At 41.2% G+C, this 16,348-nt stretch overlaps 1 protein-coding gene across 1 annotated transcript in view; it reads left to right on the forward strand.

Annotated features, from left to right (window-relative positions):
* BACE2 (beta-secretase 2) overlaps positions 1-16,348 on the forward strand; it is a 49,601-nt gene that overhangs the window by 20,166 nt on the left and 13,087 nt on the right. The window contains exons 2-5 of the mRNA XM_086739905.1: positions 1,125-1,213; positions 10,974-11,190; positions 12,765-12,893; positions 14,129-14,263. Of these exons, the coding sequence (XP_086596031.1) occupies positions 1,125-1,213; positions 10,974-11,190; positions 12,765-12,893; positions 14,129-14,263 (570 nt within the window). The remainder of the gene's footprint in view (positions 1-1,124; positions 1,214-10,973; positions 11,191-12,764; positions 12,894-14,128; positions 14,264-16,348) is intronic.

Genomic DNA, 16,348 nt, shown 5'->3' on the forward strand with positions numbered 1-16,348 from the left:
GGGGAGTAGGCACCCTCTACTGCCTAGGGCATAATTTCACAATCATTTTAGGCCCATCTGAGACCACACTGTCACCAAAAGCGACCATCATCCTTTTCTAGTATCTGCTCCTACCATCTCTTTTCAAGTAGCTGTCTGAAATTTTTTTGTAACTGTAGACTGTAGGTGAGGAACCTGATCTGATTTGCAGCACAGCCCCATGGGTGCTACCGCTTATGTCAAGAAGCCATGGGAAGCATCCAGCCAAGAGCAGGAAAAAAGCGTAACTGCTGCTTTTGATCGTAGTACAGTCTTTGACTGGCTTAAATCATAATTTAATGACACCTGTAGTTTCAAGGTCTTGCTGAAAGAGGTGAAAGAACATCATCTGGCTGCTTACTCACATGCTGTTACCTTCTGATTTGTGCTAGCACAAGCTGTCATGCAGCTGTGGTGAACCAGCCTGCTAACTTGAGCCAAATGGGGAAAGGAGGTGGTTTGTTTTATCCGTATGTTTTTTTAGGCAATTTTTGGCCTAAATCGTCCTCCCGACTAACCGAGCAAGTGCCCCACTCTTAGGCCACCTTTCAGTCCATGCCTTTCACAGTGTTTATAAAACTACTGTCCTCCTATTTGAAGTCAATGAAAGCTGTGGTAGGTTGCCGCTGCTTGGGACGAACTGGGCGATGTTCCCATGCTCTCTAAGCCACGAGGCAGCTTCATGCTTCTGCTTATTTCTGCTCAGCCTCGTACTCAGCCCCTGCCTAGAAACCTCATAAGCTTTAACGCAAATAGTGCTTTAAACAGTACACAATTCAGCCTGTATCCTGGACGAGCCAGGTTGGGCTGGGCCAAAAAGAAACTTGAGATGGTCGTGAATTCATCTGCTGTGTGAATACAGGCTTGGTGGGTTTTCGCCCTTCCAGGAACACGACTATTTTAAAGCATGTCAGCATGATCAGCTGTTTTGAGGGGGCTGCAGCAGCCTATCTTTCCCAAAAGCGACACTTTGTCTTTATTTTTCAGGGCCACTTTCATCATAATTTTCAAAATGAAGGTAGTTTAGACAAATACTTCAATTGTTTGGTTGGTTTTTTTGTCTGTTTGGTTATGAAAACCACCTCTCCTTTCTTCTGTTTCGGCAGTTAAATATTCTGGTTGACACTGGGAGCAGTAATTTTGCTGTAGCAGGTGTGCCTGATCCTGATGTCACCTCCTACTTCAATACTGAGCTGTAAGTACCTGTTCTACATGCTGTGATGGGTTAGGATGTCTTGTAGATTGTGACTCTTCTTCCATGCAAAAGAGGACGATAAGGCAGTTCATGGGGTTCCTGTGACAGACAACCCATAAGAGTGGGATGTTTGTTGCCTGAATGGGAAGATTGGCCTGATAGCATGAACAGTTCCTCTGAGGCAGCACAACTGAGGTCTGAGCATAGCGCTGATTAGAGCTGGGGAAAAGGGAAGAAGATTACAGGGAAAAAATAATTTCATTTAATTTAATCCAATTTCGTATTTGAATAGTCGTGGAAGAAATTAAAAGTTTAAATAAACTTTCCTTTTGTTTAAAAACAAAAATTAAACCCTAGTAATTGTATCTGTTACTTGACAGTTCATCCAAAACCAAAATTAGTTAGTCAGAAACTAATATGTTGTTTAGTTTGGCCAAGGGCGTTGATCAGTTAGTGATCTAGACCTTGCAGAATCTGGTTGCTTTTAAGATACAACTTCATGGTTTTGGTGTTTGTTATGCACTAAATTTGCTGTGTTTAGCATGACCTGACATCAGTCACAGCGAAGCACAGCTTTGTCTATCTGAATCACCCTTCCTCCCTTCTTCCTTCCTTTCTGCCCTTCTCTAGTTTCAATTATTTCAGGTAAACTTATCCAAAATACAGTGTCTATCTTTAGCTGAAGCATAGGGATACTTAGAGGACTGGAAGGCTGGAGAGTATCACAATTCTCATTACCTCTTTATGTATTTTAACATGGGATTTTGCACTTTTTTTTTCCAATAAGATACACTGGTAATGGAGGTAATTCCATGCTACTTACTAGAATAGCTTTATGTTCTGTCACATATTCAGATGTTAATGGAGATATTTCACATCTCACTCGGACATGACACAGGTCTGTAAAGTCCAGAATTTGCACTTGAAAGCTGTTTCTGAACTACTGCACAGTTTTACATGGTAGCTATCCCTTTCCATAGGTAGTGGCTAGAGGAAACTTAGTTGCAAGGAACTAAAAGCACAAGCATTCCTTCTCCTTTTTCGTTTAAGTGATGTTATTTTGTCTAGAAGGGCAAAGAACCATCTCCTAAGAACCATAAACCATTAGAAACAGCAACAACAGTAGAGGTTGTGTGTTGAGAAAGGCTGTGATATCACTTGGTGGTCTCTTATCAGCGTTCTCAGTGTACACTGTGTTTTGAGAACTTTGATATAAAGCTAATCATAAAGCCTTGAAATTTAGGCCGTGAAGAGTTAAGACTGCTTTGTAAAATGATTCAAACTCAAGTCACTAGAGTCCAGAGCAATTGCAATAGCAATTTCTGGTTTGGGTTGAATTGATGGAGTATTGCAGTATGCTCAGAATAAAGTGCAACCATTAGCATACTTGAAAGAAGCATGGTGTAGCCAGGTTCATTTTAAGTACTTTAAATACATTTAAATGAATATCATCTGGGAGGGATCCTGGCCCCACTGAAGTTAGTTAGATGTTTAAAAAATGCTGTTTGCAAAAAAAACCTCTGTAGGTCACTTAGTACATATCCCAAATGAGGCAGGGTTGTCACCAGATCAGGTCAGCCATGACTGAGGCCAGCCAAGTCCTGTAAACCTTTAAGGACGGAGAATCCATGATCTCGCTGGGTAGTGTCTTCCAGTGCTGTGCCATGCTCTCCCATGGAGAAAATATTTCCTAATGTCCAACTTGAACCTCACAAAATGTAACTTGTGGGGGTTGCCCCTTGTGTTATTACCATAGAACTGTAGAATACTTCAGATTGGAAGGGACCTTCAAAGGTCATCTAGTCCAACCCCCCTGCAAGGGACAGGGACATCTCCAACCAGATCAGATTTCTCAGAGCCCTGCCCAACCTGGCCTGGAATGTTTCCAGGGATGGAGCATCCACCACCTCTCTGGGCAACCTGTTCCAGTGTTCCACCACCCTGATTATAAAAAAATTCTTCCTTATATCTAATCTAAATCTACCTTCTTTTAGTTAAAACCATTAGCCCTCGTCCTATCATAACAGGCCCTGCTGAAGAGTTTCTCCCCGTCTTTGTTATAAGCCTCCTTTAAGTACTGAAAGACCCCCATAAGGTCTCCCTGGACCCTTCTCTTCTCCAGGCTGAACAGCCCCAACTCTCTCAGCCTGTCCTCATAGGAGAGGTGCTCCAGCCCTCTGATCATTTTCATGGCCCTCCTCTGGACCCTCTCCAACTGGTGCATGTCCTTCTTATACTGGGGGCTCCAGAACTGGACACAGTACTCCAGGTAGGGTCTCACAAGAGCAGAGCAGAGGGGCAGAATCTCCTCCCTTGACCTGCTGACCATGCTGCTTTTGATGCAGCCCAGGATGCGGTTGGCTTTCTGGGCTGCAAGCACCCATTGCCGGCTCATGTTGAGCTTCTCATCCACTGGTACCCCCAAGTCCTTCTGCTCAGGGCTGCTCGCAATCCGTTCTCCACCCAGCCTGTATTTGTGCTTGGGATTGCCCCGGCCCATGTGCAGGACCTTATGCTTGTCTTGTTCAACTTCATGAGGTTTGCACAGGCTCATCTCTCCAGCCTGTCAAGGTCCTTCTGGATGGCATCCCTTCCCTCCAGCCTGTTGACTGCACCACACAGCTTGATGTTGTTGGCAAACTTGCTGAGGGTGCACTCTATCCCACTGTCCGTGCCTCCAACAAAGATGTTAAACAGCACCAGTCCCAATACCAACACCTGAGGAATGCCACTTGTCACTGGTCTCAACTTGGACATCAAACCACTGACCATAACTCTTTGAATGCAACCATTCAGCCAGTCCCTTATTCAGTGAGTGGTCCATTCGTCAAATCCATGTCTTTCCAGTTTAGAGAGAAGGATGTCGTGCAGGACAGTCTCAAATACTTTGCACAAGTCCAGTAGATAATGTTTGTTGCTCTTCATCCACCAACACTGTAACCCTGCCGTAGAAGTCCACCAAATTTATCAGACATTATTTGCTCTTAGTGAAGCCATGTTGGCTGTCAACAATCACCTCATTATTTAACATGTGCCTTAGCATGGTTTCCAGGAGAATCTGCTCCATGGTCTTGCCGGGCACAGAGGTGAGACTAACTGGCCTGTAGTTCCCCAGGCCTTCCTTATTTCCCTTTTTAAAAAGGGAGGTTTTGTTTCCTCTTTTCCAGTCAGTGGAAACCTCACCAGACTACCACGACTTCTCAAATATAATGGATAGTGGCCTAGCAACTTCTGCCAGTTCATCTCATCAGGGCCCATGGACTTGTGCACCTTCAGGTTCCTTGATGGTCTTCTCCTACAGTGGGTGGCACCACAGAAAGAAGTTTGTCTGTGTCATCTTTATAATTGTCTTTCAAGTTGTTGTAAAGTACTATGAGATCTCCCCTTAGCCTCTTGTCTGCAAAACTGAAACCTAGCTCGTCTCAGCTTCTCATCTCAGGTCCTATGTTCTTGGCCCTTGACCTATCTGGTAGACCTCTGTCAGTCCCTCTTCTGTTTCTCCAGATCCCTGCTGAACTGGGTTCCCACAGCGGGCCACAGTCTGTTCCAGGTGTGGTCTCACCAGTGCTGACCAGAAGATGAGAGCGTCTTCTGTGGACATGTTGTCCATGGCGCTCCAAATGTGGCCTGGTGTGGAGTTTGCTGTATGTACAGGGCAAGTATGTTGTTGGCTCTTATTCAGCTTTGTGTCCACCATCACCCCAAATCCTATTCAGTCCTTTTCAGTTGCTTCTCAGTCTGTCCTGATGTATGGAGTTGTCTCCTTTCAGCTACAAAACTTTGGGCTTCTCCATGTTGAATGCTGGTTCAATCTTCTAATTTTTCAAGGTTCCTTTGGATTCAGGCTCTGACATTCAGCATGTCAACTACTCCCCTTTATGTAGAGTCCTGTGCAAATCTGCTGAGGGTGCAGTCTGACCATCGTGTAGGTTCTTGATGAAGATGTTGAACAATTTTTCCTCCACTCACAACCCCTGGGGCACTAGTATTTCTTGCAAGTGCAAGCCTGATGTTGAGCCAATGGTCGCTGCCCTTTGGGCCCAGTGGCCTAGCCCATATTCAACCCACACAGTGATCTGTTTGTTCAGCCCCAGGTCCTCAGCTTCCAAATGGGAATGCCGTGGGTGATGGTGTCAAAAGCCTAACTGAAGTCAAGATGTGCTGCAGCCACTGTGCTGTCCTCATCTGCGTAGCCAGTCATCTTGTCATAGAAGGCAGTGAGGCTGGTCAGGAATGATATGCCCATGAAATTCCTCGTTGAGTGTCCATTATTACCTTCTTGGCCTTTGTTTGCTTGGGAATAGATTCCAGGAGGTTATTCTCTGACACTTTTCATGACTTGAGGTGAAACCCAGTAGCCTATAGTTCCTTGGGCACTGCTGCTCGTCACTTTTTGAGACTGGCCTTATGATAGCCTTTTCCCAGTAGTCATGATTTTGCACAGATTGTAGACCGGGTCCTTGATATCACATCAGTCAGATCTGTAAAATTACCTAAGGGTGACCTTTACACGTGAGTCCCATGTGTAAATGAGATAAATGACCTATGGGGCACTTTTCTTCCACACTACATGGAACGCTTCGAAATTAGGTAAAGAGGTTTTCTCTCATCTAGTAATCATTCCTGCAGTTTTTCCCTATATTATCATGAAGTGCTTCCATATCAAAGTCATAAACTGCGAATTGAAGATGAGAGGAAAGAAGGATTAGTAATTTAAGTTAATGGGACTGAGTTATAGATGTGTGCTTATTAGAATATGAATATTGTGTTGGAAAAAGACAGTGATGGGTCTGAATTTCCTGATTGTCATGCTCTTAGTTTAATTTTATTCAAATGATCAAAATCTGAAATTAAATGCATGATTGTTTTTTGACTGAAATTGAGGAGCGTGCATAGGAAAGGCATTATCTTTGTTTCAAAAGACCTGGAGGGTGTGTTGTTCAGGAAGAGCCCTCCATGAGCAATTTCAGAACTAGCTTGTTAAAGAATGTTGTGTGTAATATAATCCATGTTGTGTAATTCTACTGTTTAATTATCTACATCTTTCTGTACAAAACGAATCAAGCTGTGTCATAGTTTAGCCCCACTCAGGACCAAGCTATGCAGTCTCTCCCTCACTCCTCCCCACCCTCCAAGGGAACAGGAGAGAAATAATATAACAAAAAGGCTCGAGGTTTGAGATAAGGACAGGGAGAGATCACTGAAGTTACCATTACAGGTAAAACAGAATCAACTTAAGGAAAACTATTTGTTATTATGAATAAAACCAAAGCAGGATAATGAGAAAGAGAACAAAACAATTTCCCCCCACCCCTCCCTCTTCCCGGGCTTAACTTCATTTCAATTATCTCTACCTTTTTTCCCCCCACCCCAAGCAGCACAGTGGGGAAGAGGGAACAGGGGTTGCGGTCAGTTCATCATGTCACTTTACATCGCTCCTTCCTCCTCGGGGGAAGAACTCCTCACATTCCTCCCCTGCTCCAGCGTGGGGTCCCTCCCATGGGCTGCAGTCCTTCACAAACCGCTCCAGCGCAGGGCCCTTTTCCATGGGGTGCAGTCCCTCAGGAATGGCTGCCCCAGCGTGGACCCTCCATGGGCCACAGCCTCCTTCAGGCATCCGCCTGCCCCGGCGTGGGGTCCTCCCCGGGCTGCAGGTGGATCTCTGCTCCTCCGTGGGCCTCCACGGGCTGCAGGGCGACAGCCTGCTCCACCATGGGCTGCACCACGGGCTGCAGGGGAATTCTGTCAGGAGCAACTTTACTCCTTGTCCTCCTTCTTCACTGACCTTGGTGTCAGCAGTTGTTTCTCTCACAAGAAATTCTTCACAATCGGCTCAGGCAGACGCCTCTCAGGTTCTCTTCACATCTCATCTCTTCATTTCTCTTGGCCGAGTCAGGCTCAGATGGCTGCCCAGCAGGAAGCCAGAGGGTGAGGGCCCAAAGGCCCACAAGACCAGTGCCTGCCCCTCTCTGCAGCGACTTCTGCTTCTTCTCTTCTTTTTTTTTTTTTTTAAAATTATTTTTCCTCTTCTTAAATACATTATCACAGAGGTGTTATCACTGAACATTTCATAACTAGTTGGCTCAGCCCTGGCCAGCAGCAGGTCCGCCGTAGGCCTGCCGAGTCCACTGGATGAAGGAGAGACTTCTAGCAGCTGCTTGCAGAAGCTTCCATTGTAGCCCCCCGCCCCAACTAAACAAAACTAACACAACATGTTATCATGAAGTTTTTCACAACTTGGGGCTTTTGAGTGGCTCTGACAAAACTTTGCTGTGGAAAGGTCTGAGTCTGCTGTGGTGATCATGCTTTATAAGTCACCATGATGTATAAAGTTTTGGGAAATGGCCTAATTTGTCCTGAACTGAAAAGAAATCTCGACGTTTGTTTCTCATGCTGTTCAAAATAACAAGTAGTTTTTGTGAGTATGCCACTTAAGATAAAAGTACTGCTTAAACAGATGTATAAATGGATTTTTTATGCTTGAAACTAAATTATCAGCCCTTTAGTGGTATGTGAAAGTTACATACTCAGGGCTGTCAGTATTCAGCAACAGTATTCAGTTTTACTTCAGTGTGAGTACTACTGCCTCACCATCAATAGTTTCAAGAGCAAACTGCTCAAGAGTTGATCATTCCAAGAGACAGGGAGGTAAGAAAATTATGGGCAATAAATTGAGACAATACAATAAGTGATATACCAACAAGCAAAAGTAAGCTGCTGCTTTGCAGTATGATCCTGCAAGTTTGATTGTGTATACTGCACAGTTTATGGTTTGAGGGAAATTAATAAACTTGTTTCAGAACCTCTGCAAATTAGATGGAATTTCTTGGTTAAAAATCAATAATTGATATTGTGGAATAGCCTTTAGACAACTAGGTTGATTATTAAGGTTTGCTTTGTCTTAAAGTCATTGTCCCTGAATCACTTATCTTGTGCCATCCGTCTTCACTAGAGAAGGCATCAAAACTTCTGTTCTGATTTTTTTTTGTCTATTGCTGTTTTTTTATCCCTTCTTTGCCATTGCTATTCAATGGTTGATCTGGTGCTTAGGAAAAAGTGAATAAGTAAGTGGTAAGTAGGAAAATCTGAAGTCCTGGTTTGTTGCAGAGTGGCAAGTGAGCTGGGAGATCATGAAATTAAGAAGGAATTGCGTGTGTTGGCAAGGCCAGTGTTAAGCAGGGCTTTCTGTCTAGTGGATTTGCTTTTACTATGTTGGGCTTATTTTGTCAATGTTTTGTTCAGTGCTGTAGGCTGATAATGAGGAGTAACTCTGTATGAGAAAATGAACCTGTTGCTAGTTTTCTAAGCTGATGTTTGAGCACCACGTTTCTGTTGGCTGCTTTGGAGAGAAGACACTAACCAGAAAGGAGAGGGAGAAGGGAGTAGTGGCACTACAGCACCATAGTATAGGAGGCTTTTTTTTCTTGTCTCTGGCAAAGATACACTCCATCCTGCCAGAAAAGTTCAATTTCTTACTTTCTCATCGTAGCCACAATGGCTGGCTTGGCATTTTTTTGTACTGTGCGTTTGTTTAAAACACTCAGCTCATTAATTAGAACAAGTGTGTAGTTTTCATCTCTCAAGAAGTTTTCTTCCTTTGGATGAGTGAGGTGGAAAAACACAGGCTGATTACAGCCAAGAAGATGGAGCAGGAAGTGGTTTTGCTGAACAGAATATAATTTACTGCCACAAGAATTATGTGACCTTCTCAGACTAGGTATTTTCCTTCTTGAAGGAAGTGATAAGGCCTCCTCTTCAATACAACATTTGTGCTCTTTACGAATGAAATGAGTATCCTCATACCCATTTCTACAGGTGGAGAAGCTGAGGCACAGAGGGCAAGGAGGTGACCTGTCCTGCCTTTCCACAGGAAAGTTTGCCAGCAGTGCTGGAAAACAAACCCAGTCTTTCTGTGTCCTGGTCCACGGCTCAAGCCATCGGGCTGTTACTGCTTAAGAAAGAAGAGCTATGTGCTGCTGCTGTTGCTAGTCATGCAGAGTCTGTATTTGCAGATTCACTTGGCTTTATTCTCCCAGCGCTCACTTTTCTCTCTGATTTCAGGTGTTTCCTCTTCTGTTGCACAGCCAGATGCTTTTCTATGTGAAAAGCCCTGTATTTTCCCTTCCTTTTCCTGCCCCCCTCCTAGTTTCTCTTATGTTGCTAATTATTCAGACTCTGTTTTGATTTATGAAATATTCTGCCAGTATCACAGTGGTGCTCTGAAGAACTGGCCTGAGCAGAGATATCCCTTTGTCTAAGTGTTACACAAACACAGAATTACACAGAAAGGTAAAAAGACAGTAGCAGTAAACCAGATACAGGTAGTAACATTATCCCTGGAATTTGTTATTTTGAAATATAATCTGTGGGGCCTATTCCCTCATTTATTTCTGCTGTCTTGGATGTTACAAGCTACTGGGCTGTGAAGCCCTGAAGGGTTAGGTGTTGGGAGTACCAAGAACTGCTTAGGGTTAGAGCCTGGCCTCTTATTGCTCCCCACCCTCCCTTAGCTAGGAAGAGGATCAGTTGCATGGTCTATATGGCCAAATTGTCCCTCAGAATAAAGTGTTTGCTGGAATGGGTGGCAGTTGCCTGCATTGCCATCTGAAAGTTGTTCCCCATAATAGGCAAAAAAATCACACTGACTTCATTCTGGTGAGCTCAGGAACAGAGGGCTGTGAAGCCACCTCATGTGGCTGTTTGTCAAAGCTGCTGTTAGATTAAAGCTGGTTTGATAAAACTGACAGCACTTGATAAATCACCTGTACTTTCTATTGTTTTACACACATGTAAAGCTGGTGTTATGACATATCTTACTCTTGTGGGTGTTTTTTTTATTTACTTTTTAAAAAGCTGTCGGATTAAAAGTCTGTTTGGATGAACCAAGCATGGTCATCTGCCTCTTCAGAAGGGGAAGCTGCATGCCAAGGAATGGGACTAAAAAAGATTGTAAGGAATCTAGGAGTTTCGTAGCTTCTCAGTAGTGATGAGGGTGGAAGATGATTATTATGTTTATAGTACAGGATTTTAAAATGAAAAGATCTATTTATTTTTTTCTCACATTTTTGTTAAGCGTTCTAAACAAGATTCTTTTCCTTTATTTGCTTGCCATACTTAACTGCTTATTTGCCTTTGCTGTCCTGGTCTAGAAGGAACTCCTTCCTTTCCTCCCCCAAGTCAGTGAATCATTTGTTAATAATATCCAAATCTACATACTGCAGATTTAGAAAACCTGTGTCTTACTGCTGATACTCACAATAATATTGCAATTTACCCAAAATGGATTTTTAATAGTATTGATAACGTATCAGTCTACAGCTATTCAGGTAGCCTGGCATTTCAATTTTAGATTTGCATTCAGAAGCTTTTTATTTCCTAGCACCACTTAATAACATTCTGTCTCCAGTTAAAGAGAGAGTATTGCTCCTATTGTGGTGGACCAGTCTGAGTCAGGGACATACTGCACTAGATAGCATAATGCCTTAGATTAAAAAAAAAAAAAAGACATCATAAAGATTTGAGTCATTGATGGCTTCAGGATGAAAACAGGACCTTAAGTTGTTTTTTTTTTTATTAATGCCTTTTTTTTCTTTATTTTTTTTAATTTCTTTTGCAATTCATCTCCTTTCTTCTCTGAGTATATGTGATTGACTTTGCAGACTTCACTTTTTTTCCTCTCTGGGAAAAATTAAGATTGTATTCTGTTGTCTTGCATTGTAAATGGACAGCTCATGCGTAAGTGTATCTTTTCCTTTTAAAGGTCAAGTACCTACAAATCTCAAGGGATTGATGTCACAGTTAAGTACAGTCAAGGAAGCTGGACTGGAGTTCTGGGTACAGATGTCATTACTATCCCAAAAGGAATCTATGGCACCTACACCATTAACATTGCTACCATTCTTGAATCAGAGAATTTCTTCTTACCAGGGGTTAAATGGCATGGGATTCTTGGTCTTGCCTACGATGCTTTAGCCAAGGTAAGTCACCCTTTCCCCAGTTATTAAAATAAATAGGGCAGATGATTTGTCAGCGTTAGATTCCTCCCTTTCACCCACTCTTTTCTGTGGATCCTTTGTGTTTGTTAAATTCCAGAAAGAATAAACTGGGTTGTGATGGTACCACAGTCCTGCATGAGGATTTAGGCTATTCTGGTGATGAAGGCTCTGATTTTAGCTCCTCTGGAAAGAATAAGCTTTTACAGAGTTTATAGTATGAGAGGATGGGAGTAAAGGCTTCTGGTATGCGTGTGGAGGGCATTTATGAAGGTTGGATGATCTCCCTCAACACTTCTCAATGGGCTGATGGACTTACTTGGCAAAGCCCTTGGCAGTTCTTTCAAAGACATTCTCTATTCATCAAGTAAAAGTTGAGATGGAGGACATATATGGGTAATTTCAGAACAAATATTAGCTACAGTGGTTTTATGAACATATAACTAAGCCCATCCTGTTCTTATGGAGGTAGGAAATTCAGGTAGAAGTTTAAATTAGAACCTAAACTTTATAGACTGAAATTTTTAACCTTATAATCTAAAACTGAAAACACAATTGGAATACTACATGGTCATAGTTTTCAACCCACACATAACCGCCTAAGAAATGCGCAAACTGAGATGTATACCATTAAAACAAATGATTCAATACTGCCTGCTGAGTCTGGAGTTAAAATGCTTTATTCAAGAGCTGTGGGATTGTTGTACTGACTTCTGCCATACTTGCTGTCATACACTGTCAACAGACAGACAGAGAAGAGCTATTTCTCAAACTCTGGTTTGGGCAAATAGTGTATTCAGGACATTTGTTTTTCCCTTCTTCCAAAGACTTAAGTGTTGCTTTGTGCTTTGTGTAGTAAGAGCACTTGGCATCTTGCAAGGTCTCATGACAGGGTCTCTGCCTGTCATGAGATGTACCTGCACAGAAATTTGAATTACAGTGAAACTGCAGAATTCTAATAACTGCAAAGACGAGCATGATATGCAGTGTAGGAAAGAACCTGTTGACCAGTAATCAGTTGAAGTGAGTGGGCTTGGATATGAAGCTCTTTAAAAGAAAAAGAGGAAGTAAGGGCCATTGAATTCGAAGTTCCTTGAATTCATTAGAATTAAACTATGCTTAAACACAGAAAGTCCTCACTTTAAAATTCTGCCTTTTAACTGTGGAAAGGTGAAAAGAGCAAGTTACATTTGACTGTTCTAATAACCAAAAGCCTTTTCCAAACAGAAAGCATCAGCGAGACTTTCTGCCTGAAACTGAAACTAGTATTTGAGTTTGAAAACTGCAATTGAAAAATACTCTCATGCTTTAGGGATTTCTGTCACAGTGGTCAAGAGTAAAAATGTTTTCAAAAACAACAGAAACAGAAAAATGACAGATGTTGGGTTCTTAATGACTTATTATATCTACAATTTTCATCACCTGGTTGTCAGAAATTGAGTTTACTTGTGAAAAGTGGTCTTGTTTGAATGATTGTCTCATTTCTGCAAAGAAACTTTTTAATGAATATTTCTGCAATTATTTTGGTTTTTTTTGTTTTGTTTTTCAACATCTTCAAGCCTTCAAGTTCTGTGGAGACGTTCTTTGATTCTCTTGTGAGGCAGGCAAAGATCCCCAACATTTTCTCCTTGCAGATGTGTGGTGCTGGACTGCCTGTTTCTGGAAGTGGTACCAACGGAGGTAGTCTTGTGGGTATCTGTCAATCTGAGAGGGATGATGTACCTTTGTTAATCTCTCTCCCTCTTTTCTATGACTATCCTACTTCTAAATTTCGTGTTTAAATATATGAAATGTGGGGGTTTTTTGTTGTTTGGTTTTTTTTTCCAGAAAAGCTAAGCATTTAGGCAAAACTCAAGCTTCTATTTAGTTTTATTCTCCATTCTTTTTTTCTCTCTCAATTTTACTCAAACTTCTGCATTTCAAGTTTAATTTTAATACAGAAAAATGTAAATGTTGTGGTGTTTCCTCAGGACACATTCTGCTACCTTTCTCAAACCAACTAGTTCCTTATTCAGCTGCTAAGCTTGTTCAGTCTCATCAAAATGCTACAGTATTTTTTTTTACATGATGTGAAAAGGGGGAGAGGAATCAAGGCTCTTTTGCCTTTTCGAAGACAAAATATTAAAGGAAAAAGTCCTTTAATATGTTGTCCAGATCTTCGATGTGTTGTTACTCTTTCCATCAGTTTTAGTGGGACCAAGAATTGGCCATTATTTATCTGGAATCAGGGGTTGGACTGACTGTTCCCAAATTATGCTGAAATAAGGATATCAGCACAGCAGTTGCTCACAAATAGTTACTTTACTGTGAATTCACGTACTGTAAATATTAATACACCTGAGATAGATGAAGCCCAAGGGAGAACTTGCTTATGTTAGTTCAGTTCAAAGTCTGGTGGTCTAGTATGCTCCCAGTCAGCTTCAACATAAGTTTTGATGGAATAATGGTGATAGCAATGCTAGGATGGTCATATTCCATTTTGGATGTGTGTAAGAAAAATGAAATATTCTTGAGCAGTATTAAGGCTTTTCTGATCTGATAAAGTGAATTTATGATGTGCAAGTTTAATATTCTTTCCCATTTTTATACATTGCCTAGATTAAACCACTGAAGATACTGTTTTGATTTCAAACAGTGGAGCTTTCTTAAGAGAATCAGTGTGAGCTTGTAGATGAAGATGCTGGCAATTTGGCCTAGTAGGGGAATTCTTGTTGACTGAAGCATGATCTGCTTAACATCTAGATGTTTCATACTGCTTTATTATTGACAGAGAACTTGTCAGTAAAATCCTTACAAGTGGTGCTAAATTAATATTTTGGTGCCCTGTATATCATAATTAAATATTCCTTTTTCCCCTGTACTTGCCCCAGAACTAAACATCTGGGATTTTAAAACATGTGAATTCCTTTCTCTTTTCCCTCAGGTTATGGGTGGAATTGAACCAAGCCTGTACAAGGGTGATATTTGGTACACACCTATCAAAGAGGAGTGGTATTACCAGGTTGAAATACTCAAGCTGGAGGTCGGAGGACAGAACCTTGAACTGGACTGCAGAGAGGTATTTGCGATAATGTGTTTCTGTCTGTATAAAACACAAGTTTGGTTAAGAAAACCCCTCAATTGATCAGTTTTGTCATTACAAGCAGATCTGTATTGTGGTTTCGTTTGAGAAATAAGGCTGCATGGTAACTTTGAAAAGAAATGAACAAGCCATGTGAAGTGTAGCATGTACATCAAGAATGCTAAAATTGCTTCAAAGAGGACTTTAAAGTCGTTGCTAGTATTTTCAATAAATTAGGGACTAAGCTACAATTATTCAGTTATCAGTCCACTGAAAATATGGCTGATGTGGTTTGGAAGGCCTCAACCTCTTGACTAGTTTCAGTTGTAACAAAGGTGTTTAAACACTAAAGATTCAAGGAGACAACAGTCTTTAAACAACTACAGTTTGTAGTTTTCTTTTATACAGTAAAATAAAACCTAAAGATTTTAAGACAATTATGGTCAAAGAAAAGGGAAGACCCCTGTGGAGATGTCTAAGCATATAATTCATTATGACAGTGGGCAGGTGTCATCCTAGGAAGCTTCCCAAAGTAACTCATCCTATTCCTCCTTTTTTTTATTTTTGTAATCCACTTTTGCCTGCTTTGGCCTTGACAGTTATTATTCCTGATGGATATGTTTTCTGTTTTTATTAGGAATAATGTTCTGCTATCTCTGGATCAGTCTAATGAGACCGTGTTGTTGCCATTTTTGTTCCAAAGCTGTTTCATTTTTTTTTCTGGAGTATATGTGTGCATGTGTGTGTTTCGTTTGTTTCTTGCTGTAGCTTGTTGCTATTGATGTTTTGGTTTTAGTTCTATAATTTTCATGTGCTGTTTTTATTAGACATCTTGATTTTATCTTATGCTTCTTCTCATAGTTGGAAATTATTTGGAATGTGATAATTCTAAAGTTTTTATAGTTCATAAAAATTAAGTGAAATTCATGATAAAAATCTTACACATGCATAAATATACATTTCCATACAAAATATGGAAATCATATTGCTATATAAAATATTTAAAATTAGTCATATTGTCTTTCAACTTAATAGGCAAAACAAGGTCTGTTTAAATGCCTCTCTCTATTACATTGTTAGGAAAGCAAAACCTCTCGTCCTCTAACATAACTGTTTGTGTTTGCTTTTCTTTCTTGCCTTAAAAAGCAGTCAACATAGAAGAGCCCTTGTGCTAATGGTTTAATACAAGTTGTTTCCAGAAAATAACTCACTCAAAAATCTAGCGGTGTTACGAAAGTTTCCTGTTATTGTCGCTGTTTTCTGAGCCAGGGTTTGCTTTCACATTGTACATATTAGCATGGTATGCTAGTCATTGTTACAGAAGGCATCATTCCTTTCTTGATCAAAGCTGGTCTTCTCACAGAAATTTAGGGTAAGAACAGTAAATTAGAGCTAGTATGATTAAAGTTTTGCTAGTTAGGGGCTTGCAGAGGATGCATAATTCACTGTATAAGACGATGAACTATCTGCCCTCTCTCCTCTTAGTTGTTTTCTAGGAAATGGAACTTTTTTTTTTAACTTTCACCAGAGCCTACTCCTTTCCTTGCCAGGGAAGAGTGATCCCCTCGCTTCAATGCTGGGAATCCGTCCAATGTTACACTGCAGCTGTGGCCTTGAGCCTGGCAAACCGGGGCTGAGAGAAGTACTGAGCTGCCAGCAGTGCATAGGGTGTAACGTTAAATATTAACTGGGAAGACCAAGAAGGCAAGAAGTTGCTGCCTGCTGCAAGTGCACTGTAAACAGCATGAAAGTCCAGGTGCTTAGTAGCTGGTTGAGCGATTCAGCTACTCCAGGCATTTTGCATGGTTTTGTTAGTGATTGACCCTCTTGGCTGAGCCTCCTACCTACTTTTTTCCAAGGGTGGCTCTTGAGGATGCTGATGATTGTGTATTTGTGGTAGAAATCTGTTAAAATGGACTCCACAATGCCTTGATATTTCTCTCCACTCTTTAGAAGTATTTCTGAGCCCATAATAAATGGTTTCCTGTTTGATTTTCTTTCAGCTCTGCTTGGCAGCCTATAGCATCTCTTATTTCAAACAGAAAATAACTAAGTCAGTTACATTGTTACTTTTTGTTGAGT

Source organism: Chlamydotis macqueenii, chromosome 1 (genome assembly GCF_036417535.1).
Source record: "Chlamydotis macqueenii isolate bChlMac1 chromosome 1, bChlMac1.mat, whole genome shotgun sequence".
NCBI lineage: Eukaryota > Metazoa > Chordata > Aves > Otidiformes > Otididae > Chlamydotis > Chlamydotis macqueenii.